The 27,826-nt window shown below is 47.2% G+C and overlaps 1 protein-coding gene across 1 annotated transcript; it reads right to left on the bottom strand.

The window, feature by feature from the left end:
* Nucleotides 1–3,340: 3,340 nt before the first annotated feature.
* On the bottom strand, nt 3,341–18,307 carry LOC142771421 (uncharacterized). Its single transcript, XM_075872902.1, has 7 exons — nt 18,182–18,307; nt 15,118–15,364; nt 13,115–13,187; nt 11,864–11,994; nt 6,962–7,027; nt 5,364–5,548; nt 3,341–3,470 (listed from the first exon to the last, which is right to left on the bottom strand). Exons 1-6 carry the CDS (start codon nt 18,182–18,184, stop codon nt 5,385–5,387), a joined length of 684 nt encoding a protein of 227 aa, XP_075729017.1. The 5' UTR covers nt 18,185–18,307; the 3' UTR covers nt 3,341–3,470; nt 5,364–5,384.
* Between the last annotated feature and the right edge of the window lie 9,519 nt (nt 18,308–27,826).

Below are 27,826 nucleotides of genomic sequence, written 5' to 3'. Positions count from 1 at the left end.
ATTCTAACGGGTAGGAGTTGCCAACGCCACAGACCCGTTGACTACCTTCTGTTGTAACGCACGTTAGACGATATGTGACGGAGAGAAAGTTCCGGCCATAGAAGAAGGAACAGGAAAAGCGCAGCTGAGATCCAGGCGTACGCCCACAGAATTCTCCATACCATCACGCACAGTGCGTCATATACAGTGGCAGTTATATGTTCACTCCTGAAGCATGCACCTCACGTAAATATAAAAGTAGAGACATATAACCAGTGGAAGGTGATTTCTTGCGTAGTAAGTACGTTGCAACTGTACTTGCGGTAGGCTTCAAAAGTTGATCTGCTCTCGAACTTCCACTGCGGATGACGATGACAGCACGACGCTTACAGTAAAAGTCTGCAACTGAAACCAATTTGGGAATTAAGCTTGAAAATACAACGTCGTATAAAGCAAAACGCTCACTGAGCAAGCGGTCAGACCATATAAGCTTTCTGACAGAAATAGCGACGCTATGCTACGTGCTATGGGCAGTCCTGGCATTTTCTTTTTTTTTCCCCTCTCGTAGTGCATGATATCTGTGGCGCACTGTACAAAAAAAAAATACTCCGAGGTCGGAGTAAAACGCTTGTACTCTAGCGTCCCTTATACTCGGAACAATTTTCGCAGCGGACATCCGGAGCAAAGTTTTTGCTCCTGCTCGTCGGCGGAATAGCGTGACGCTCGCGGAGCACTTTTAACATATATTTTACTCCGGCCGACTGGAGCAATTGCGTGGCGCCACCGGAGTACTTTTTACTGGCATTTTTTTCCAGCTGGCTGGAGTGATTACGTGGCATCTCCGGAGCATTTTTCGTGGGTTTTTCACTCCAGCTATCAGGAGCTTTCGTGTGGTACCTCCGGAGCATTTTACGAATGTACTTATTTCGTACGGACAGAATTTCCGTGAGGTGGATCAGTAATTTGTTAAAGTGTTTGCTCCGCTGTTACCAGAATACGTGAGAAAATTCCACTTTCTATGGGTACCTGGTCACTGTGGTATTTATCCGAATGAGAAGGCAGACTCTTTAGCCAAAGCATCTTTAAGCGGACCACTCTAACCTATTCTACCTGATTTCGCTTATGTAACAGCACTCAAATATAGAAATGCTTGTCTGCACAAGGAAATATAAAAATTATCATTGAATAAAGTCAGAGACTTCGTACATCTACGATTTTGCTGAAACAAACAGTGGTGTGAATCTCGGCAGTTAGAAATTACAATCACCAGATTACGATGCAGAATATCGCACCAGAATTAATTTCGCACCTGAAGCTGATCTCACAGCATCTCCGTTATGTCTCTTTTGCATGGAATTAGAATCAATAAATCATTTTTTTATTCTGTCACCGATATTCTTATCAAAGGAAAAGATACCTGGTCGAACCAATAGGGAAGCTACGTTCAAGAGTGAACGTGGCACTAATTTTGTCCTTCGGAGAGATTACATTAGGTTATAGCCACAGAGAGGTTTGCTCTGCTGTGTGTGCGTACATAATGGCAACAAATTATTACCTTGTTAGTCTATTGTTTTCGGCTCCCAAACTACCTGAATATCGGACTGCTAGCTCAAGGGCATTTCCATACATTTTTTACGATTTGTTTTTGTTTATACCCAAATTCTATTTAATGATATTAAATGCATAACTAGCTCACTTGATGACCTTGCGCCCGGTTCTTGGCCTATCTCTTTGTAGGCGAGTGCCAGCAAAGCAAAAGACTCATCCTCATCTTCATCATCATTAATGAACTTTGTCCGAGCATATCAGCCAAAGCTTGACTTAAGACAAGACACCAGAGTAGATGCAGACAAGACGAATGCAGGATGAATCTATTCTGGTTTGCCGTCTCAAGCGCCGTTTAAGTTAATTATTATGTCGCACTAACTAGCCCCGCAACGCATGCTTCTAGGAAACTGTTCACTTCTCATCTTTACGCACACAGAAAGGCGGAGGCCAAAGGCTGGCCGTTGTGGAAACCGCGTCATTGGTTAATGTTGGAGAGCCACGGTCCTCACAAAGGGGCAGGCCAATGATCTGTGCACGAACTACGTAGACGTGGCTAAGTATCCCCACCGGCCAAACACGTACGCAGCAGCAGTCATCACAGCAGACACAGAAGAAGTCACAATGTCGAGAAGCATACGACGCAAGTCGCCCACGCAAGCCGAGGAGTTTACAATCACACTGGCGCTGTCGAGTCCGGATCGTCGCACGGTTTTCAGCGTCTCGAAGCCGGCAATAGTCAACTTTGCTACAATGTGCATAGAACCACCGCAAGAGTATGTCCAACGATAACAAGACTGGAAACCAACGTTACCGTCAAGTGGTTCTCTGCGCATGCTGGAGAGCTGGACGCAGGCCCAAACCACAACGAGGGGGCTGATACGGAGGCACACGCTCTAACTAGCCGTGGGTCTTCGTCAACACATTCCTCGGAACCGGAACGACCCGGTGCCGAAGACAGAGTATTCCTTTCCAACCCACAGCGACGTTCCGCAGTGTTACAGAACGAGCAGACGCCTCTACCCACCACCTCACCGAGACCTAGAACGCAGTGAAGCAGCCACACAATGACAGTTGCAAGTACAGGTCATATGGACCCCCGTCTGGGCAAAGCACGCCTGCCCGGAGGTATACTCTGCAGATACATGCCAACTCTGCAAGAACTCGCGAGCCACACAGAGACACCTCCTCTGAGACTGTGCGCCCATGCCGGGTAACCAAGGAGCAATGCCAACTAGCATCAGCAGCAAAACCATGAGCCAAGAGCCAGGCAATGAAAGAGTCGCGGTCCTGCACGTGCTTGGCATCCTGCAACGCCAGCGGCCGAAAGCAGCGCCCCCACGGCTTTGACGCGAGCAAGTTGCCTCTCTGGGACGTCCGAGCATGCTAGGGTCATCCTTTATTCCCCTATCTCTTCCCCCTTTATGCCTATTAGCAATAAAGTTGTTTCACTCACCAATTGAGAGAAAGGGGGAATAAGGGATATGGTATCATTTGGCCACCGCATGGGTCTTAGCTATAGTTGGTACAGCGGCATTATGAAAGCGGTAAGCGCGCGAAATCTGGGGATTTACGTCCCAAAACCACATTACGAGACACGTTATCGTGGAGGGCTCCGGAATTTTTGACCATCTGATGTTCTTGGATGTGCACTGACATCGCACAGCACACGGGCCTTAACCTTCTTGTCTAGCGTCTTCTTTGTATGAGTAGAGCGTCTTCGCTGTTCCTTACCTAATTCACAATCTCCTCCCATCAGTTTCGGGGCAGAGCATGATGAAAGAAGTGATGACAATCAAGAGACAAAGACGCATGTAGGCTTCGGCGAATGTTGTATTTGAGTCCAATGGGCGGGAAAGACCACGGAAGGAGCAGTGTTTTTGTGCCGCCCGTGCACACTGATTTCATTTTCTTCGTGGCAGCTCCGAGTCGAGTGACTGCACCTGCTGTAAAGGAAACGGAGAAAATGGCGAAAACGTGAAGAATGGTAAATAGAACAAAACAAGGAAAAACAAATCAAGTGCTCTAACGTTGAAGCAAAATAACACGCTCTCACTCTTCAGAATGCTCCTAAGTGATAAGACCAATGCATATCTTCAGCATGTATCTAGTGACAAGAACACCTCGTTCGCCCATGTCGATTCGTAAGCGAAAATCGGGGTCATCAGCATCGTCGTAGCTGAAGAGCTCACAAGGGGCTTTCTAGCACAATTCGTCCTTGAAGAGCCAACGTGTTTGTTGCTGTGTCTAATGATGAACACGATAGGCGATAGACATAGGTCAGCACACTTACTAATAAGCGGACTGACTCAGACTAACACAGACTCGGATCAAGTCGTGATTGCGAGTGAATATGAAGAAGAAATATTATGGTTAGTGTGTCCCAGTGCGTCCGGTTGGGGAAAAGTTTAGTCTAAGCTGAGGAAGTTTAGTCCAAGTCCGAATGAGTCCTTTTGAGAGAAATTATTCGTGAGCTTGGGTTCAAGTGAGCCCTATGTACAATATATATTTTAGAGTTTCAGTCCATATTTTTGAGTGAGTCTGAGTAAGCTCAGACTCACTCAGAATGTCGAGAGATGGCCCTATATTTACTCACCTATCAGCTTTAATATCAGCCTTTAATCCGATTACGTTTATACCCATCTCTTCACACATGTATTAACACAGTAGCGTTCAAGTCCGAGTTTATTGACCAGAGGCGCGGCAAAAGGGGGGTATCATGACGTCGCCCCACAAACTCTTTCAGGGGACTTCCTGAAAGAAATGTCTCATATGAATGGCACATTTCATACAAACGTCCTTACTTACAACTCCTGGTAACTCGTATTTGAAGGTACAAGGTCGAACGGCGTATCGTGTAGTGCTGACTATGTGAGACATCGGCGTTAAAGATAATTACACCATGATCGAAAAAGCAAATTTTACGCGAGTGGAAATGGGAGCTCAGCCTCCTTCATACTCTGGTCAAGCCTTGAGTCTGAGTTAGTCCAGCTGCCCCGCCGCGGTGGTCTGGAGGCTAAGGTACTCACTCGGCTGCTGACCCGCAGGTTGCGGGATCAAATCACGGCTGCGGCGGCTGCATTCTTGTTGGAGGCGAATATGCTGTAGGCCCATGTGCTCCGATTTGGGTACACGTATAAAAACCTCAGGTGGTCAAAACTTTCGAATACCTCCACTACGGCGTCTCTCATAATCGTATGGTGGTTTTAGGACGTCAAAATCTACATATCATCACCATGAGCGAGTCCGGCTGAGCAATACGTTGACGAGTTGGAGTTCGAGTAAGTCCGGTTTAGAAATCGTTTTGCGAGTCTGAATGAGACCAATTTAGGAAAGCTTTGGTGAGTTCAAGTCCGAGAGAGCTCTAAGGGCATCGCATACTTCATCAATGAGCCTGAGAGCGTTGCAATATTTCTACCAGCCTATGGTCATACCTCAACGCTTCGTTTAATAGGTTGGCAACTGTCATCCACAAACTTGCTACACCTGGCGCAATTCTACGCTGTATACAGACGTTTACCTAAGTGAATTCCAACACCGGCGGGATTCTCTTGTAAAAAAACAAAAAAAAACTTGTATGTTTCGCAGCTCTGAAGCAGCCAAAATGCTCCTTCTCCCCATCCTGTAGCTTTGTTGCATGTGCATACGCATACACGCACACATAGAAATGCACATGCGAAGGTACATAGACATTGGCTGCCAATTCGCGCCATGTAAGCAGCGAGCGCACTTCAGGACAGATCATCGGCGGTGTGGTGCAATAGCTCAACCGATCTCACTCATGCACGGCTGCGGTTTTATCCGTCTAAATAAGTTGTTGTTGGCGTGTTCGTTCTCACCTGGTGCGTCCCGCAGGGTCGCTAGCCTTTCGCGCGGCTGTTGACATGCCTGGCCTTCTCGTGATCTTTCTTTCCGTGCTTAGGTCCATGACCGGCGCCGGCAGAGTGTAGCTTGGAGTCTTTCAGGTCGGCCTTGGCTAGTGGACTCATCTGGGGCACGTCCACGGCCAACTCGGCATCGGCCACTGCGAGTGTCGTGAGTTTAATTCGTTTCAGGTCAATAGCTCTTTCAATTAAGATCCGGTGCATATGCAGAAATATTGTTGTGAGCATCACGTTAGTAGGAGACTTTCAACACATTTTCACAACATGTCGTTCTTTGAAGGGCACGTAGGCAGAAGTAGGCAAGTGCCTTCGCATTTCTCGTCCAATAAAATTCGCGATGTCCAGGAAACCAACTCAAGTGCAAAGACTCAACAACAACTCAGTTAAAGTTCACTGCTCGGGAAGTTTCTGTACCCACCGCAGACATTAAATCTACTGAACTCATACGTAAATTGTTAAAAAGAAACTTTCATAGTTCCACCAAATACGAAATCTGCAGAAACATTGGAGCTGCGGTTCTCACGCGTTTCCCTTTTGATTTTCGGTGATATTTTGGGAATGTTGTTTGGGCGTCTGTGATTATTTCTAGAGTAGAGACGCACGCCAAAGGACGTGTCGCAGCCCCTGCCACACATGTCTCTTCTAGTAACCTTGGGCCCTAATCGTGCATATTTTGTCATTTTCGTCACCAGGTTTCGGAGAAAAATTGGTTCTGAGCCCCCCCCCCCCCCTTCCCTAAAAAAATGCTGTTTAAGGAAAGCACGAAAGTAGAAAATTTGTACAAAAGAATTCCCTTCCGAAATTGCAAAGAAAAATAGTTATACTTTTTACTTCAAAATTACCCTTACCATGTGTCGATAAGCAATATTCATGAGTCAACATCATGGTGAAAATCGTGGATTTGTGACCATCGCTTTAGCCCCACTGGGGTTCTGAGCAAGAACGCGTACATCCTGTGATCGATACAGTGCCGATATTACCGTAAAAGCTTGGGCTGCATGATTCTTGGTAACTTGATTATTAAGGAAACAGACATGTTACCCTTATCTAGGTGCTTAATATTTAAACAGTATTCGATAAATATTCGGTGTTTGTAGTATGCAGTAATAAATTGAAGTATCAAATTGAATGGAACGCCATTCGATTTGTTTTTAAAAATTTGCGAATATTCGCACGCCCCTGCATGGCTGCAACCCTTTGCCGCCGCACTGTGCCCCACGGCATCGCCAGTATGGTGCTGACGGAGCTATTACAAGGCGAAAACTTTTAATGTCTCATACTCGCGGTGTCCCTCCGTCCGTGCTCTAAAGCGGTGCCTGATGCGGCCTCTCCCTCTTACTCTCTCTCAGCAATCACGTGATTGCTGAGCGAGTGGAAAGAGGAGAAAAACTTAAGGAAACAATAAAGGAGAAAGAAAAAGCAAAAGAAAGAGAATCGCACATAGTCAGTCGAATGAACAGAGGCTTTCGCCGAACACACTTTCGAACTTTACGACGTGTCTTTCGATCTTTTTTTGTGCATGTGCTCTGTAAAATGGCAATATGTGTACTCACGGTTGTCGAGCTCATTGGGGAACTCGTGGCGCCTCGCTCTGTGAGCTCCGTGTTGCCTCCTGGCAACTGCGAACGATAAGGAAGACAACCTTGACATCTCGGTCAGATAACCATCTAGGACAGCTATGTTTACCTGCTTGTCACGTCTCAAGTGTTCTAGTGTATCGAAGTTCTCAATTTCAGTGAATATTGGTTCTATTTTAGCCCATACTGCGAATGCAAAAAGCTAGAATTTGAAAAAGAGTATGTGTTATATAAACAGAAAAACATGTGAGATCCTCTATTGCTGCCTTCACAGCATCTCCTTTGCTGGCCAGCTATAAAGGTAGTTTACAGGGTGTTTCAATAAATCTGTTCAGTATTCTTTAAAAATCACAAAAAGAATGTATCTACGTGCTACTTGCGGCGTTGCCTTTCCTGTGGCAGAAGGCTTCTGCAGATGCGTACAAACGTTAATTACGAGAGTAAATATAGAAATTAACACAAATAATTTTTTAACCAGTGGTGATATCTGGGCGCGTCAAATGCCGGCCAATTCTAACCATTTCTACGAATAGTCTATAGCCAGTTTGAAATTTTGGAAAATTGGCCAATGGTAATCACCGCGGAGCAATGCAAAGGGCCTAATTTAGCTGGAAAAACCGACGCACAAAACGGCGCATCTACCATTCACTTCGACAACGCCCTTAACCCCGCCGCAGTGGAGTAGGGGCTAAAGTATTCGGCTGCTGCCCCGCAGTGTCACGGTATGGAATCCCGGCTGCGGCAGCTGCATTTTTGATGGAAGTGGAAATGCAGCAGCGGCGTGTACTCACATTTGGGTGCACGTTAAAGAACCCCAGGTGGTCGAAATTTCCGGAGCCTTTCACTACGACGTCTCTCATAATCATATGGTGGTTTCGGGACGTTAGACCCCGCATATCAATCGATCAATCAAATAACAATGCCCTCAGAGATGACACTGTTTATTTGGCCATTATCAACGGTATATTTACACACTTTGCTTTGAGGCTGCTTATCGACGCCCCCCCCCCCCCCCCCCCAATGCGAGGGAAACAGTGTTGACATTGAGGGTGCTGTTGAAGTGAATGGTAAATGCGCTGTTTGGTGCGTTGGTTTTGGTTCCGCAAACTAAATTGGCCAGATTGCATTGCTCCGCGGTGATTACCAGTGACTGCTTTTCAAAAATCTTTATAGTGGCTATGGACTATTCGTAGGAAGGCTTTGCATTCACCCATTTGAATAGACCGGCTATTGCCACTGGTTAAAAGCTACTTGTGGTAATTTCTGTGATTACTGCCGTGATTAATGTCTGTACCCATCTGAAGATGCCCTCTGCTCCAGGAAGACAACGCCGCAAGTAGTACGCGGATAAATCTTTTCTGGGATTTTTAAAGAATATTGGACACATTTCTTGAAACATCCTGTATATGCTATCTTTACCAAGCTTTGGCAGTTATTCAGCTTGGTAACTGAAGTGACTTTGTTCTTACCACATATTTTGTGTTGAGTACGGTACCTGATCAGTAACTAAATGATATCGGCGTCATAATAACAAACCTTGCCGCGGGTATATTGAAGTTTACGTAACTGTTGCCAAAATATAATTGTGAAGCGCCCAGTAATCATTTTTATTTAGCAAGTACGTTATTTATGTACATGCCACTCTCACATGCCTAAAAGCAGTGCCACTGCTCAAACAGTGTAGATGAGGTCGGCTCTCTACACTGTCAGCTGAACGTGTCCTTGTGATCGGGATTCAGCACAATAACTGCATGAAGTAATTAACGGCGGCTTATTTACACAACAAAAGAAATCCATTAGCTCTAGCTTTTTATTTTTGATATGATGTCATTGTATTTAGTACAATAAATTTGATTCGACGTTGCACAGGGTACATATGACATATGTGCGAAAACCTATCGTTGGGAAAGCGTACTGTTACCATCTTTGTGTATGTTTTCAGGTTTCTGTGTTCGTGTTATTTTATGCATGATGCCTTGAATATCACGAGTAAGCAACTGAAGTCTCCCTGCAGTTAACCACTGGCGCTACCTTTGGAAATTGTCTATGAATTCATAAAATGTACACATTTCGGGGAACTCAGTGTTCTATTGCAACAGCAATAATGTAACAAGACGTTGAATTTTATGCTTAGTAATAAATGTTAAATTTATGCTTTCATGCTTAGTAATAAATGTTAAATTTATGCTTTTATGCTTAGTAATAAATTTTATGCTTAGTAATAAATGTTAAAATGTAATTGGGTATATAATTATGCTTATACGTTCTGTTCCGGCTTTATTAGAATAAGATCCTTGGCTACAAATATTGCGCTTATTTCGTTTTGCAAGTATGATCATTTCGAGCAACGAAAGATTACGCTTTTGAAGTGGCTCGCGGAAAACGGCCCATCGGGTGACTCGTCAAGCATGGTACTGCCTTCACCCAAATTATCATATGAAACAGGAAACTGCGAAGTTTCAATTAAATTACATGTTTATTACGCAGGATGTTGAAGTGATGCAAAATTCAATGTATCTTGCTCTTAGCCGACCTTGTCGGCAGAGCTAAGAACTGTAACAATTCAAAGCAAGCTGTGTTTCAGAACCACCTCAAAGGGAGCGTATACTGAGGGGCTCGCGCTCGTGGCGACGACGGGTGGTCACGATGCTGCACGGCGTGGCTAACGAGATGGGCAGCCGGCGCGACCTTCACGAGATTGGGTAACACTTGTTAGACCCCGCTTTCGGTCAGCCGTGTACAACGCCGCGTAGCTGGTGAAGACTGCCCGATGGTGACAGCGAGTGATTGGTTGCTACTTTTGACACGAAAGCTGCCGAATCCCTGCTTTATTTTGTGCAACTGTATGTTATTCGCATGTTCACGGTAGCCTGAAGCAAAGATGGACGATGTTTCATGGCGATGTGAAAAAGCGGGGCGGGGCTCCTTTGAAAGAACGCTAATTAAAATACCATTTTTTTCCTAATTTCAGTGAATTGCTCTTTTCAGATACGAATGTTGCCGCGGTTGCCTCGAGTAGAGGCTTGGGAGCGAGAAAGGACACGTTAAGAGAATGTGGGTCACCTTGAAAATCCCGCTTTAAACGCCGTGCCGACGTAGATTTTGACAGCATCTGATAGGTTATACGAAATTCATAATCAGTAAAAAATGAGCGCATTCTTTTCTGTGGAGACCATAGTCTTAGAAAACCAAGTCCGAGGAAATTTAATTGAGTTAATGTCACCAAAACAACGACAAATTCACTTTGAAATCCGTGATGTCGCGTGCGGCGGTATTAGCGCGAAATTCGAAAATGAAACATTGATTTTAATTTTCTCCGCTATCAAGAAACCTGTATTCACAATAACGACATTATTGTTCTCGTATTACAATTCATGAATGCAAATACATTCATCCTTTCACTTTGTCCCCAGAGCAGGGTAGCAAAATTCACGCTCGTCTAGTTAACCTCCCTGCCCTTTCTCTTCTTGTTTTCTCTCTCTCTACCATTGCACACGTATAACAGTGCTTAGAATGACGAAGATCTGAGGTAGGTGATCTATACCAGTAGAGCGGGCATATAAACCTGTATGGTGGTGCTTTTTTAACGTAAAACACAACAAAACAAAAAGACAGGACAACGCGTTACTCTCAGTTGACTCGCAAGTCTACCAGAGACTACCATAGCCGGCTATCATATCCTTATGGCCATACACTGTAAAGAATTTAAGTGCAATCCTATGTTTCATAAACACAGTTAAAAAAAAGCAAGAACGAAAAATGAAAGAGACATCTTAGAAGCATTTTTTTTTCATTAGAAATGCCAAGGATCAATGCATCAGTACACCTTCACTTATCTTTTCTGATAGATAGTATTCTTTTATCAGTAAAGATTATTTTGTTATGGTCACTCATGTGTCGTCGCGCATGAGTACTGTTTTTGTACTCTGTATAAAAGGGTCGCATAGCACCTTCAATAAAATTCAGTTGACAATCAGCGCTCTGTCCTGTCCTTGTTGTCTTTTTCCACAGTTGTCGCGCTGTTACTAAAACACAGCCACGATGAACCAGCTCGCCCAAATTAAGCTATTGTTGGCGTCTTTTTGTCTTGTGGTGCCATTTAGTGCTAAATAAGCACTATGAATACACATTGGCTAGCCCACAAACACATTGTGTAAGCGTATTGCAATAAAAATGACAGCTGGCCGAGTTGGGACGTATCCATATTATAACTTTTTCTGCGTGCACGAAACACAGGGACCAGAAAGAGAAGGACGAACGCCGTTTACCCATGTGTTTAGCGCGCGCTAAAATAAATGAGGCACAATTTCGCCAAAAGGGCGAATTAATGAATGCGATAGCAACGTGTTCGAATGTTTGATGAAGCAAGGCTGGCATCCGATCTGACGTAACTCAAGAAAACGCCAGAGTAAGCACGGCCACTTCAGGTACACTTTTGACACCGTTTTTCGGGTTAAGAGCGCAGGCCCTAGAAGCTCCCGCCGGCTGTGGGGGTACAGGCGTGGGCTGATTGTTGCCACAATAGAGCTGTAACCATGAGCGCCCCCCCCCCCTCCTTTTTATTCGCTGACGAGTTAAGCGCGCGTGCAGACGACCCTGGCCGGAAAGGTAGTGTAGAAAGGTAGTAGAAAAAGGAGGCTAGCGCATCCTTCTCAGTATGTATACAGACATATCCATATAAGGAAATGACGGCGGTGGTGACGGCAAAAACTAGCCGAGACTGTCCATATAATTGCTATCGCAATGAAATAAAACATGCATTGTGTAAACATGGGCGCAAGAAAGATGCAGGGTTTGGGGAGTCCCACAACTTCCTTCCCGTGTCCGTGTTTGCACGCCCTTAGAACGAGCATATGTAGCAGTCGACGTGTTACTCACTCCGGGGCACGACAACCGTCACGATGAGCAGCATTGCGAGGAAGACGAGGAACAGCGTACCGCACACGATGAGCACGGTGAGGATGCTGTCGGTGTTGAACGCAGACTTGCGCTTCGGCGACTGGATGACGCTGCGAGAATAGAGACTGTCAGCCATTGGTTTTATAAATGGGGTACTATAGTCTTTCCTGTTCTCACCGGACAAGCCGTTTGACATTGGCGAAGATCCAATTCAAGAATGAGAGAGATAGAGAAGGCGAGTTTAGAAGTATAGTACGCTCTTGTTTGTCTCAACCGATGTGTAGAGAAGCAGAACGTAAAATACTTTTCAGACACCGCCAATGTAGTACACGAAAATTCGGTTCGTGTCATCAGCATGCCACCGAACCTCGCAAGCTTGCACCTTCTTACTATTGCTTATTTTTTTAGGCACAGATAACTGTGGTCTTCTCAGTGCCTGAAGAATATAAGGGGGTTGACTTCATTCGCTTCTATACTGCAGGCATAAATGAGTGTAAATGATTCCGAAACTATATAACACTGTCGGTAGTGTCGAAGATTACCTGTAGGTTCAATATTGGCTTAATTCAGCTTTTAATAAGTACGTCTTCAGATTTCGTCTTCTATGCACTTAATAAGAAACTATAGAATGACCATACGTCACACCTAATTGTGTGACGTGTGATTATGTTTGTAATTCACATCTTACGGTTGAAAGGCGTGCGCAGCAGGAGCAAAGCCAGAAATTTATATACACACATATGAAAGGCACAGAATGTCGAGGTGAGGTTTGCAAACCTGAATAGACTGCCTATGGTCTCGGGAAAGGTATACCAGTGTTTCAATAACTGTGGAATTTAATTAAAGATGTCAGAAGGTAGGAAGAATGACCTCTCATAGACCCGTCTTAGTGTAACGAATGCCATTGCTGCTGACCTGGTTTGTCAACACCGCCAAGTATGTATCGACGCTGCTAAACATGTTCCGGCTTACATGCGGGGTAGTGACATGCTCGTGAAAATTTGCGGACTTGTCAAATAGATAGATAGAAATTAAATAGGCACATAACTAGTTAGATATATAGACAGACAGACAGACAGACAGACAGACAGACAGACAGACAGACAGACAGACAGACAGTTAGGTGATAGATGGATAGATGATAGATAGATAGATGATAGATAGATGGATAGATAGATAGATGGATAGATAGATAGTGCATGAACTTGGAAAAAGAACCAATGGACTCACTATCGCCTAGGGCTTCGTGGCGACGGCATCCCATACATGTAGTTGGCGTAGCCCGGATCGTATGGCGCCATCGCTGAAAAAATATAGAAAGGAATTTTGGAATAGTGGTACCTATAGCTTGCTATTATTGTTGCCCTGCTAGTAGCGTTCAAGGGTGCTCGCCAATATAGTTTTCTTCTTTAGTGGTGGTATCCGGAAACTATAGTACCAGACTGGTGCAGCAGCAGAATGCAGGCACCCTGTGGTCTCATCTGAATTTTGAGCTGTCACCCTGCCACTGAAATTCCGTGTCATTTACACTGCTTACTCATCGAGCCACACGGCACAATAACGCTGTGGAATGATGTTAGCGTGGCGCAAAGTCGCAAATAAAAAGACACGTAGGCCAAGAACACAGGCTGAGACGCATGGCGGGCACGTTGTAGGCGTGATGCAGCGTTTCTAGGACGAAGTCTAATGCGTAGATTCAAGAAAAAGAAAATTCATGTGAGGCAGTTGTGAGGTAGCACACAAAACTAAATGACGATCCTTTTGTTCCTTGGACACAAGAATGGCAGGAGTGTGCAACACTTTGACAAGTGCGAACAAGACTGTCGTCACTGCGCATTTCATATCCTATTATGAGTGCTATAGCTGCACTTGCGGCTACAGTCACATGTGGGAGCTTTACGTTACTTTAGCAGCGATGTCATTCATTACGTCGTTGCATAACAATCGCTATTCTACAAGTTCCATTCAGTGGTTTTCTCAGATCACCGGTGAACCTACGCCCGACCGCTTAGAGGTTTTCAATGTTATTTCAATAAATGTCATATATACCGATTCCGTGATTAGATACTCACCGGCGAGCTTTCCATGGCGCCAAAGAAAATATGTGCCGGAAAAGTTGGTTGTCGGCCCTTTTAAATATACAAAACGGCAGGGCTAGAGTCCAGTGCGGTGACATGAAATCATCTTTTAATAATTGATATGTGGGGTTGAACGTCCCAAAACCACCATATGATTATTAGAGACGCCGTAGTGCAGTGCTCTGGAAATTTGGACCACCTAAGTAAGTTCTTTAACGTGCACCCAAATCTGAGCACACGGGCCTACAACATTTCCGACTCCATGAAAAATGCAGCTGCTGCAGCCGGGATTCGATACCGCGACCTGTGGGTCAGCAGCTGGGTACCTTAGCCACTAGACCACCATGGCGGGGCATGAAATCATCCTTAACGTAGTCTATTGATAGCTTACACGTCACGTCAGGGACGCCAAGGCAGTATAATGACATGACTATTAAGCTGCTTCAGGGTGATAACGACGTCACTTGAACGTTATTAGGCCTCTGTGCATCAATAATGAAAGAAGTGGTACGCGATGTACTGATAACATTAGGGAGATTTAGAATAACGTTTGCAGGCGCTGCGGGTGTTGCAGGAATAGCGGGCGCCATATCAGATTTAGATTAGCGTTTGGTCTCCCTAGGAAAAACTCTTGGGACTTTCACACCGACCGCAAACCCACATGCACGGAAGCTACACACAGAACTAATCGGGCCTCGCGGGCCGCGATGGCCGCACGCTATTTCGGATTTTCTGCAGGTGGGCCGCGAACGCGAACGGCGACTCGCGTAACGACGCGTGCGCAGTGACAGCGACCGCACGGCAAGGGCTCGCGGTGCGCTATTCTAACCCCCGTATTCACAAACGCTCCTCGACCCGACTTTCGCCCTTCACTTGACAAAGTTGAGCACTGCGCCACTGCTCGGCTGAAAATGACGCTGCGCTGCTCGAGAATCACACCACATTATCCCCGATTGCTGTGATTTGCCGGGCCTAACGAGGGCGCTTCCTTTGGCTTTCTCAAGTGAAGGTGAAGCGTTGAGTGAAGGGACGTTCTAGAATAAGGGGGATTAAACTCCCTATTAACGTGACATCACAACGTTGGTGCTCCACCGTAGCTGCTTCAGTGACGTCACAGCAAGTCATCTATATTATAGAACTAATCTGAACGCTCACTTGACATCATGACGTTTGAGGGAGTGGCCACGACTGGTTGGCCGTACGCGTCGGTGGCGTACGGCTGTGTTCCGTATGGCGCGGTTGCCGGAGACGCTACGTAGGACGGGTCCACGTACTGCGTCGCAGCTGGCGGCGCCGCGTAGGTGCCGCCGGGCGAGTAGATGCCCTGCGGGTACGACGGCTGCTGGCCGTACGCATCCTGCTGGACGTACGCGTCCTGTTGGCCGTACTGCATGGGCACCGCCTGCGGAACCAATGCTGGAGCTTTAACTCAACCACAGCTATTATGTTCACGAGAGCTATGTAACATTCTTTCGAAGATTGTTAGCTGGCTGCCCGAGGCGTTGCGGCATGCACTATCTTCCAAACCTTCACATATGGAAAACGTCTGGGTTTAGTGCTGGATAGTGTATGCATGTATGCAACACCTAGCCGGGCATCTACGTATATAGCAGTGCAGCGTTTGTAGGCGCACTTTACACACACCCACAGATCCACCCCCTCCACTCTCTCACTCACTCACTCTCTCACTCACTCACTCACTCACTCACTCAACAGTACTGGGACCGTTTGAATCAAACTGAACCAGGTACATAAAATGAACGCTGCGTCAACAATAATGACCCAAACATCACTCCTGAGCGCATCCCATCTGTTTCATTCGGGTCCAAGTGGCTTTGCTATCGTGCTTTCGTTCCGCAATTAGTTTTTTGGGCGAGCTGGAACTTCATGGTGTGATGTGGGGTAACACTATAAAGTGTATGGGAGGGAGGGGGGGCAGCGACTTTTTTCTTTAACGCTTATTTTTGAGTTTTGCCGGTAAGTACATCTAGCTCCGAAAACTAAGTTATTGCGTTCACTCATGCTACAAAGGACGGCAACGACGGAAGCGCAAGTACGGTGTTGATTTTGTCACAAAGTGCTGCTACATCATTGATTCGTCGCAGTTTAGACTTCTCTCTCAAACCAAGGCAAGGACAGAAACAGCCAAATCCAAATTTTATTCCTTACTACCACAGATTTTAACCACAATATAGATTTAGGGTATTTTGCTCCCACGAGTACACTGCCAAATATTGGAGCATGTCCGGCCACATCATTAACAAAAGAAAGTCTCCTAGATACATGCAATGTGTAACAGAACAAAAAATATCATAGGCTTGGTTTCGCAGCAGGTGGCACGGCTCATTCGGAGTGGTCGCAGAAAGGAGAGATGGCTTAATGGTCACCATATCTTTTGGCTTGCAGTGCACGTTGAGGTAATTCATGGGGTTAATATTAATGCTAGCGCTCACAAACTTGTACGTGAATGCTCGAACCGTTCGGGGGTGGTAGGAGGGACATTGATTTCAAGAAGAAGCCCGACAACGCTCCATAAATAACGTCTAGCTTCAAGCTGGGTCGGACGTGTTTTCGCCTTCTATAATGCTAAGCTCAACAGAGCCCAGGTAATCACTCTTGGATTCCTCTACAGACAGGTACATATCTCTGCCGGTGGACATATTGTAGAATAGAACCAGGGTTTCATGAAGAGAGTGTTCGTTGTGCCCTCGAGAGTTGCTCGCTGACTCGCATGCCCTGACAGTGCCCTGCGAATGTGGAGGCTTAGTTTGTGTGACGGGTACTCGTGGCGGCGGAGCTTGCAGAGCCCGAACTTCGGTCTACAACTACTGGCTTTCTGGATGGTCCGAATCATCGCGAAGGGTCTTCCCCTTCCTGTGCCGACCTTGGGGGAGCCACCGACTGGATGAGAGGATTTTAGGCTTTTCATAAACTAGTCCCTTTTGTAGACTAAAAAAAGCAAAAGCGACAACGAAGGGTAATAAAGGAAAATACTGAAAGAGCAAATGGTCAGACTATCACATGAGATTTGCGATGGAACAGAGGTTGTGTCGAGCCGCTGTTTCGAGAACTGGACTTGTCTTCCTGAAGGCTAAAACAGAACTGTTCTATGTGAACAGAACAGTTCTACGTGAGTTCTGTTATAGCCTTGAGGAAGAGGAGTCCGTTTGTCGAAACATCGGCTCGACGCAAACGCTGTTTATAAATTTTTCATCGCAAGCTTCCCTCTTCCCCCTGCTACGGTTTTTGGATTGCCTGTATATACGCACTTTAAAACATACATTTGTGAGGCTCGGGGCAAAAGGCTGTAGACACACGGGCATTCTAATTGCATATTTAATGAACGGCAGACAAAAAACACACTGGTGAAACAGGGCGACGCTCGCAGAAACACAACAAAGAGTCGCATAACGCTGTCAACGCGTGCAGTCTTTGGCAGTCTTGGCCAACGTTTGACAGTAGGCGGTGTCTATGAGGAGGAACGGCAGAAGAAGTGGCTGCGAGGGCTGCTATCTGTCCAGAGGCACGGGAGATAAGGACACAGTGGATTGGCTCACACCTCACACATTCATTTGGACTACACACTAAAATGAAAACTTTTGAGCACGTTGCTGAGCGACTATGTGCTGGCAGCTCTGTGGTCCTCCTACATTGTGAGTACCAGTGGTGGCGTAATAGAGAAAGGTTAATTAGCACCACTAGTTTTAGAGGCGAGATGTGCATGCTGTTGAAATAACGGTAAAAACCTTAAGGTGGCACAATAAAAGACAGCAGATTCAGGCATTAATCTTACAAGAGAAGGGTGGTTGATGAGGAGCACCTTTAAAGTAACCGCCACACACTTTACGTAGGTACGTGGCACTCTATGCTACATTCCTCTCACTGAGCGCATGAACCTAACTAAGTGCTAGCGAAAGTGACCAGTACCAGTTTTCAAAAGGGCTCGCACAACGCGTACAAGTTCTGAACACGGTGCACACGGCCTTTCGATTACTGCGCGGTTAACGCTGTGTGCCACGATGTAAGCTAGAGCGGAAGGAACACTCCGCGAGACCTTGTGGAACAAGCGGGTGGTCGACCAAAGTGCAACCTCTCGGTGCTTTTGAACCAGAAGCGAGACACTCGTAACGGCACCGCGGACGCGTCTGGAAGCTTGAGCAAAAGTAAGAAATTCGCTATTTGTTGAGGCTACAGGGGCAAACAAGAAAGATTCGCTCACCATCGGAACGCCGCGAGCTGCTGGCCGGCTCCGCCGATGGACCACGCGCTGTGCTTCGTCTTCTCCTGGAGCGAGCACGAGACTGTTGATAATGATGATGATGCCGCTCACCCGCCAAAAAGGGACAAGTGCCGAGTGGCTGGATCGCTAAGGTAAAGCTAGAAAAACAACCACTGGACTTTTATAGACTGCAGTAACAAAAAACAACGACATAGCTTATAAAGGAAAATGCTGAACGAGAAAGTGGCCAGACTATCAGATGGAATTTACGACGGATATAAATAAATATGGCTCCGGTATCAACAATATGAATAACTAAATATATACTCGCATGGCTACGTTTAGTTTCATTTATATAAGCAAAAACGGCGGAGGGACACATTCTTGTGACTATAACGTGATGTAGTGCGACTTAATGATAAATTTACTGCATTTATTTCCAGTCTTGAATAATAAAGGCGAGCGAAAGGTATGTTTTTCTGTGATAAGACAGCCTATTGTTCAGCTATAGTGCAAAGAAAGGCAACTTGTGGCCCACTATTCATGTTTCACGAAGATTAGTGCCTACTTCAAAAGTAGTTCAGAGACCTGGCATAGCTCTGTAGTAAAATGCTTTATTGCCACGCAGAATGCTTGGGTTTGATTCCAGATGGGATCCTAACATTTATCCTTTTCATTCGTCGGGCCGACGCTGCCGATGCCGGGTATTTCTGAACGCTCGCGCGTTGAAATCGCCCATGTGTGTTCTCGTCGTTCATGGGTAGATACAAAGTGTCAATCCCCTGTGGCACGTACCCGCATACCAGCGGCCCATACCCGCCAGTGGGCACCTTCCACTGTCTGTCGGCAAGTGTTTGACGACGTACGTGACAAGATTGTGACATTATTCATGTTTTGAGCCGCGTGTCATATTCGTCAAACTATCTTACCCTGCCATGCTAATTTTAGTTCACGCCAAGTTAAGGGGGTGACAACAAGAGCGGATAGATAGATAGATAGATAGATCGATAGATAGATAGATAGATAGGTGCTTTGCCTCACTCATCATCTTCACTCCATGGATATGCTGTGATATTTTTTCCTTTTCTTTTTTCCAGTCTTTTATTATATTTACTTCTATTTTTCAAATTTTTTTTCTTCATAGTGATGACAGCATAGGACAGCATACGGCAACCCAGCGCCTTACACTTATTATCATCAATGCGCTCGAAGAACTAGAGAAATAAGATTTGTTGGTGCAAGAGCGTGCTCACTATGGTATGCCGCTGGCTGTGCTGTATGCTGCTTTATTGCGATAGCAAATGTATGGACAGTCTCTACTGATTTTTCTCAACTTTCTACATCGTCATGTTTTGTATATATATATATATATATATATATTGTAACGGTAGGATGAGAACGACGAAGAAGACAAAGAAGAGGACGATGTTGTCAGATCTGTGAGCCAACTGGGCGCCATCTTGTCCACCACCGAGTTTATTCCTCGTTTTATAAAGTAAAGTTATTCTCCCGTAACATCATTGGTGGGAGGTGCGGGGTACTCACTTCACGCAAAACGGAGCTTCGTAGCGGGCGCCTAGTGGTCTCCCCCATGGCGACTGCAGTCAACAATGCCGACCCTTCCCCGTCTACCGTGCCTTCTCCAACTACGTCCGTGCTTTCTCCAACTGGACCGTCAACCCTCATCTTGGAGCCCCCGAGAGATCCAGGTACCTTTTCTGGCACTGATGGCATTGACGTAGAAGCCTGGCTGAAGTCATACGAACGAGTGGGTGTACGTATGCGATGGGATCCAACGCTCATGCTGGCCAACGTGATTTTTTATCTCAGAGGTACCGCAAAGGTCTGGTACGAGACGCACGAGGAAGAACTGACTAGCTGGGAGTTATGCAAGCAAAAGCTCCGGGAGCTATTTGGCAGGCCTGTGGCAAGTCAACGCGCCGCCCAAAACGAGCTCGCACGTCGAGTTCAGACGTGCACCGAATCATACCTCACGTACATTCAGGACGTGCTCGCTTTGTGCCGCAAGGTAGACTCGCAGATGTCCGAAGCCGATAAGGTTGGCCATATTATTAAGGGCATAGCAGATGACGCCTTTCACCTTCTTGTGTTCAAGAATTCATCTACGGTTCACGACATTATTTCTGAATGCCGGCGCTTTGAAGAAGCGAAGAGCCGCCGTGTTCTCCACCAGTTTGCCCGGCTTCCAAACACGGCTGCAACGTCCACATGCGAAGACCCTCGCCTGCCTTCTACGGAAAGTCCCGGTGACGTTGTCCGTATTGTCCGTCGGGAAATAGAAGCCGCAGCTCCACTCGTGTCAGCCTCCCCCAACTCCGAAAGCTATCACGCCACCGTCTCTCTCATACAGACCGTCGTGAGGCAAGAACTGGCCAACGCCGGCTTAAACGTCTGCTCCATTCATCGTCCAGACTACGCCACACCAAATCCACCCGTGACTGTCCCGCCCAACCGACGTTTTTCTGCCAGCCCACATTATCGCGACCCGGCGGTATGGCGCACCCCAGACGACCGGCCGATATGCTTCAATTGCGGTCGTATAGGCCACATTTCGCGTCACTGCCGTGCTTGGTCCAGCTCTGCTCCGTGGCCTCACCCTCCGCCCCATCGCCCACCTGTCTGGAATTCACGCTCATCACCGAAAACAGAGCCGCTAACGCCTGAGAATTCCTCGCGCCCCCGATCCAGCCGCTCCCCTTCGCCACAACGCCGTTTCTCCCGCTCGCCCCCATCTCGCCGATCGCCGTCCCCAAGCTCGTTCCGGCGTTCACCTCCGGAAAACTGACGGGAGCAGCTCTTGGAGGTGATGCTGCAATACCGACCCGATCCCAAAATCCTCTACTGACCTTGCCCGCACATCAGAACCTTATCAATGTTGACGTCGACGGTGTACCTACTACAGCCCTCATTGACACTGGCGCACACGTGTCTATCATGAACGCTGACCTTAGAGCACGGCTGAAGAAAGTCCTTACTCCTGGCCCAACTCCTGTGGTCCGAACGGCCGATGGTGGAAAAGTCGCCGTAATTGGTGTGTGCTCAGCTCGCGTCAGCGTCGCCGGACACCACACATCAGTTCTGTTTTATGTTTTAGAACACTGCCCTAATGACATAATTTTGGGCCAAGACTTTTTGTCTGAACATTCGGCCTTGATAGACTGCTCTGCCGGTATAGTGCAACTCGCTCTACCTAATGTTGTTGATCCTCCAAGTTGCCCTCCAAGTCGGCTTTGTTCTACAGAACACCTGCGTCTCCCTCAACGAACAGTAGCTTACATAGGCGTCTCCCCTGTTCCACCTGTCCCAGACGGTGTTTATATTGTGTCCCCCAATGTTGACGTCCTGCTTTCGCACAACGTTGCGTTTCCTCACACCGTCATCACTATTACGGCCAATGCATCCTGCCTACCCTTAGTGAATTTTTCACTATGTACACAAGTCCTCCCTCGTGGTATATCTCTAGCCGAGATCGTGCCGGCGGCAGAGTGCCATATTTGCACTCTAAGTTATGACAGCATCCCGAGTGCCGAAAAAACTTCGTCTACTCCTCCATCAGACCAAAGTGTGTTAACCAAGATGATTGCCCCCGACTTGCCGAAAGAACAAGCTAACGACCTGCGTTCCCTGCTTGCATCTTTTTGGGACATCTTCGACCTTGGCGACCGCCCACTCGGCCAGACGTCCGTTGTTAAGCACCGGATTGATACAGGCGATACGAGTCCAATCCATCGGAGACCCTACCGTGTTTCCCATGCAGAGCGGCGCATCATCCAACAGGAGGTCGACAAAATGCTTTCTCGGAATATCATCGAGCCTTCATGCAGTCCCTGGGCGTCCCCTGTTGTACTTGTAAAGAAGAAGGACAACAGCTGGAGATTTTGCGTCGATTATCGCCATTTAAACAAAATAACGAAGAAGGACGTCTACCCTTTACCACGCATAGACGATGCCCTGGATTGCCTTCACGGCGCAAAATATTTTTCCTCCATTGACCTCCGCTCTGGGTACTGGCAGATTGCCGTTGATGACATGGACCGTGAGAAGACGGCGTTTATCACTCCCGACGGCCTTTACGAGTTTAAAGTGATGCCATTCGGTTTATGTAATGCGCCCGCCACATTCGAACGTATGATGGACGCTCTGTTGCACGGCTTCAAGTGGTCCATCTGCCTGTGCTACCTGGACGACGTTATCGTTTTTTCGCCTTCTTTTGCGACGCACCTTGAAAGGCTATCGAAAATCTTATCTGTCTTTCGTAAGGCGGGCCTGCAACTCAATTCGGCAAAGTGCCACTTCGGCCGTCGTGAAATTTCTGTCCTCGGACACCTCGTTGATTCCGTGGGGGTTCGCCCTGATCAAGATAAAATACGCGCAGTAAGAGATTTCCCTGTACCAACCTGTACCAAAGACGTTCGCAGTTTCGTTGGCCTCTGTTCTTACTTCCGCCGCTTTGTTAAAAACTTCGCCGACGTAGCACGCCCTCTCACTCAACTTCTCAAAAAAGACGCTGGCTTCATCTGGGGCCCTGAGCAAGCAGATGCGTTTCAAAATCTAGTGTGTCTGCTTACGTCTCCGCCTATCCTCGCCCACTTTGATATTTCATCTCCAACAGAAGTTCGTACAGACGCAAGTGGCTATGGCATCGGTGCAGTCCTCGCCCAGAAACAACAAGGACGAGACCGTGTTGTTGCTTATGCCAGCCGCCTTCTTTCGCCTGCTGAAAGAAAATATTCAATAACCGAACGGGAATGTTTGGCACTTGTTTGGGCAGTCGGTAAATTTCGTCCCTATTTGTACGGCCGGCCATTCACAGTAATCACAGATCACCACGCCTTGTGCTGGCTTTCGTCCCTTAAAGACCCTTCAGGCCGTCTTGGCCGTTGGGCGCTGCGCCTTCAAGAATTTGATTACTCAGTCCTGTATAAAACCGGCCGCCTGCATCAAGATGCGGACTGCTTGTCCCGGTATCCTGTCGACCCTCCAGACGGCGACTCCTCTAAAACCACCCTTCCTATCGACGTTTTCTCTCTATCCGCGTTTCATGACATTGGAATCGAGCAGCGACGAGATACTTTCTTGGACGGTATTATCCGAAGGCTCACATCGGTGAGGCCCGACCCTTCCCTTCGAATGTTTGAAATACATGATGGTGTATTGTACCGTTGCAATATGCGTCCTGACGGCCCCGAAAGACTACTCGTCGTTCCCATTCAATTGCGTCACACTGTTCTCGCCCAGCTTCATGATGCACCTACAGCGGGTCACCTCGGCGTGTCACGGACCTACGACAGAGTTCGCCGGCGCTTCTTCTGGCCTGGCATGTACCGCGACGTCTGCCGTTATATTGCAGCCTGCGACCCTTGTCAACGACGGAAAAAACCAAATGCCCCTCCGGCCGGACGTCTTCAGCCACTGCACATCCCACAAGACCCATTCTACCGTGTTGGCGTGGACCTGCTTGGCCCTTTTCCTACGTCAGCTGCGGGTAATCGGTGGATTGCAGTAGCAACCGATTATGCTACCCGATACGCGATCACACGGGCCCTTCCAACCAGCTGTGCAACTGACGTGGCCGATTTCCTTTTGGAGGACGTCATCTTACATCATGGCGCCCCTCGACAACTCCTTACCGACCGAGGCAGCTACTTCCTTTCCAAAGTGGTTGATGACCTCCTCCGCTCCTGCGCCACTAAACACAAGCTCTCGACTGCTTACCATCCACAAACAAATGGTCTAACGGAGCGCCTCAATCGCACTCTCACCGACATGCTCTCCATGTATGTCTCCGCCGATCACCGCGACTGGGACACTACGTTACCGTTTGTAACATTCGCGTACAATTCTTCCAGACACGACACCGCTGGGTTCTCTCCTTTTTTTCTGTTGTTCGGCCGTGACCCTGCGCTACCTTTCGACACCCTCCTGCCGGCCGGACTAAATGACAAGTCTCAGTACGCTCGTGATGCAATAATGAAGGCCCAAGCGGCACGCCAAGTTGCTCGACGACGCTTACTGGACTCCCAGGACAATCAGAAGAGCGTATACGACGCCCGCCATCGTGACGTCCACTTCACACCCGGAGATCTCGTTCTGTTATGGTTCCCCTCGCGCCGCGTTGGACTTTCGGAGAAGTTACTCCCACGCTATTCAGGTCCCTACCGTATCTTACGCCAAGTAACTGACGTCACATACGAAATCACCCCTACGGACCCCGCCATCCTTCACCCTCACACTGACGTAGTGCATGTTACGCGACTCAAACCGTATTACTCCAGTGCCTCCTGATTAGCACCGGGTCGGTGCTACAGCCGCCGGGGAAATCATGTAACGGTAGGATGAGAACGACGAAGAAGACAAAGAAGAGGACGATGTTGTCGGATCTGTGAGCCAACTGGGCGCCATCTTGTCCACCACCGAGTTTATTCCTCGTTTTATAAAGTAAAGTTATTCTCCCGTAACAATATATATATATATATATTGCTGTATATACGTGTGAAGATCATGGCGCATCAACTTCCATCTTAATGCTCCATAAAGAAAACGACAGAATACCGATAAAGGAGGCTGTAAGACAAGGGGATACGATCTTCACAATGCATATTTACCACGTGCTTACAGGAAGTTTTCAGAGGCATTGAATGTGAGCAGTTCGGGATAAGAGTTAATGAAGAGTGCCTTAGTAACCTGCGCTTCACCGATGACATTGCCTTGGGGAGTAATTCAGGGGACGTAATAATGAGAACGCTTATTGAAAGTACTTGTGATATAAGTGTGTAGAAAGAAAAGTGGATGAAAAGATAGCTTGCCACAGTAGCTCAGTGCTAGAGCATCGAACACGTTATCGAAGGTCACAGGCTCGGATCGTGATGGTGGCAAGTCATCTGTTGGTCCACTTTTCTTTCTACACATTTACATAACAAATACTTCTAAAACACTTCTAATAAGAGCCACCATGCTTTTCCTGGGATTATAGTCGGTAAGTTCTCATTACTCCTGTGTCTAACAAAAAAAAAAGAAGAAAACGAGCCCATAACATTTGCATTTTCCTTCAGGAGACGAATTGCAATTTATGATTACTGAATTAGACTAGGAGTGCAGCAGGGTATGGGTCTTGAAATCAATCTGCAGAAAATAGAAATAATGTACAACAACCTCGGAAGAAGACAGCGCTTCGAGATAGGTCACAGTGCACTGCAAGTTATATAAAAAAGTTACAGCATATCCACGGAGTGCATGGTCATAAGTGGGGCGAATCATCTGTCAGTCCATCTGCGCTGCCCTCCGCGCGTCCATGTATCTATCCGCCCGTGCATTCATCGGTCCGTCCATTCGTCCGTCCGTCCAAGAATTCGTTCATTCATGCGTCCATGCGTCCGTCCGTCAATCCGTTGATGCGTCCATCTGTCCGTTCGACCGTGCACCTGTCTGTCTCTCCGTCCGCGCGTCTGTCCATCCGTTCGTCCATCTAGTGAACACTCCAAGTACCTACATCTCGCATCTTTTCATCATATATTCCTCACATAGAAGTATCGCCATCCAGTAGACTTTCCGAGGACTAAACGAGAGGTGGCACGGCTGGACTAGAGGAGCTGCACGCGCGCACTTTTTTACGGCCTGCGCTTCGTGTCTATAGTTCCCACCTTTCGCCGCCTCTAGTTCATGGAACTGCGGCGCAACACTCACTATACCTTGCTAACATTAACGACGCTACCTGGCTACGCCCAGCGAGTTCAACATAGCAACCAGATAGTGCTTGAAGTGCTTCCTTCTGATACTAGTTTTTTAATAAGCATCATATTCAAAGCAAATTTTTTTGCAGATTAAGTCACCGATACTCGTCTCTGCAGGTTATTCAATCAGGAACAATTACCTTTTTAATTATGATTAACGTGCGTGGGTTTCCTCCTCAATTCTAAACAGTGCGCGGGTGCTGCTCCGCCAGTCCGGCTGTTCAGGTGGCTATACGTACTACTATGATGCACTACCACTACTACTACTACAACTACTACAACTACTACAACAACTACTACTACTACTACTACTACTACTACTACTACATCGAGGACGCACGACCAACGGCTTCAGGAGCTTCGCCCTTAAAAAGTACGTCTAACTAGAACAGGTAGTAACCGTGGAGTCAAACCACGAGACTGAAGTAACTAGAAGAATAGGAATAGGGTGGAGCACATTCGGCAAGAATACTCAAATCATGAATAATAGACTATTACTGCTGCATATTCTGCGCCGACGCCACCATTGCGCGGCGCGCACGATTACGTGCGCATCTTTCGTTCTGTCGCGGCGGCAGCTATCGCCGCTCCTCTCCCTCGTTTCCCTTCCTCTCTTACGTTCATACTAAATATAAGCGAGCCTGGCTTGGCAATAAAGGACGTTCTGCTCTCTTGCTGACCGGCGTGAGCTATGTTCTCCGGCACGCCTTTGCGCGGCCCGCGGAATGCTACAATTACTATCCCCCAAGAGGAAGGTATATATAGGAGCTGCATATTGCCGGCACTTACCTACGGAGCAGAAACTTGGAGACTTACAATGAAGGTTCAGCCTCAATTGAGGACGACGCAGCGAGCGATGGAAAGGAAAATGACAGATGAAACCTTAAGAAGCAAGAAGAAAGCAGAGTGGATCAGGGAAGAACTGGTGAGAAGGACATCATAGTCGAAATCAAGAAGAATTGCTCATGGGCAGGGCACGTAGCGAGAAAGCAAGATACGGAAAATCTGTACATTCCATAAACATTTACACCCATTGAAACATTGAGGAAATCTTCTAGACCACTGGTAATTAATGATCACAGAGTGAATTCCAAGAGAAGGCAAGTGAGTGAGAGGGAGGCGTTTTCCCTGCAGTGGACGTAGTCAGGCTGATATATATATAAACGAACTTTTCCTGCGCGCGGAATCGAAGGTGCTACGTCGCGCTCCGCATCGAGTGGCGTTCGCCACTGAACCACGTGCGCGCACGCCTTGCACATCATATTGCGGCTAGCTATTTATATCTACCAATTATCACCAATTATCAAAGGTGGAATGCCTATGCCTGGGGAGGGCACATGAGTGTGTGCTCATCTTTTCCAGTGAAATGGCACGAAGGCCGCTGAGGTGGCCCACTCGCGTACATTGTCCTGCGGTGCAAGGTCTCCTCGTGCATCGCGCACACGCATGTCTCGTGGTGACGGAGAATCGTACTGACACCTTGGTCTTTCACCGGAACGGTTGCCTTGTAGCTACAGGGCGCACAAAGGTCACTTCACTCCCTGCAGTTCCTATATTGGCGAAAACATTGCACTTTCCTAGCACAGCGAAGTAACAGCTGTGACACTAGTTGGTTCGCGCTCATCCCGTGTATACCTGTGCATATACGTTTCTTGAGTCCTTTGAGTTAGAACTCTGCGTCGAGTGTTGATGTGTGAACGTTGTTAGCTCGCGCTCGTCCTGTGTGAGTTCTTTTTGTGTGTTCTTACTTGATGAGCAGTGAGCTGCGCATTTCGACCTGGTTGCCACACGTTGCGTGACGTTCCAATTTGTTGCTATCTCGTTCACTGATTCGCCCTTGCACCGAAACCATGACTTTTTCCTGCGGTAATACCACCGTCAATGTGCTCGAAGA

The sequence above is a fragment of the Rhipicephalus microplus genome, chromosome 9 (assembly GCF_043290135.1).
Source record: "Rhipicephalus microplus isolate Deutch F79 chromosome 9, USDA_Rmic, whole genome shotgun sequence".
NCBI classification, from domain to species: domain Eukaryota; kingdom Metazoa; phylum Arthropoda; class Arachnida; order Ixodida; family Ixodidae; genus Rhipicephalus; species Rhipicephalus microplus.
The sequence above is the reverse complement of the archived record's forward strand: the minus strand, read 5'-3'. Positions and strand labels throughout refer to the sequence as shown.

Bases quoted from the DNA above. Each gene is read 5' to 3' on its own strand.
- LOC142771421 (XM_075872902.1), bottom strand. The intron at 13,188-15,117 runs GTGAGCGTTCAG...ATATTTTTTCAG, and splicing joins CTCAAACGTCATGATGTCAA to CGATGGCGCCATACGATCCG. The intron at 11,995-13,114 runs GTGAGTCCATTG...CTATTCTCGCAG, and splicing joins CCACGAAGCCCTAGGCGATA to CGTCATCCAGTCGCCGAAGC.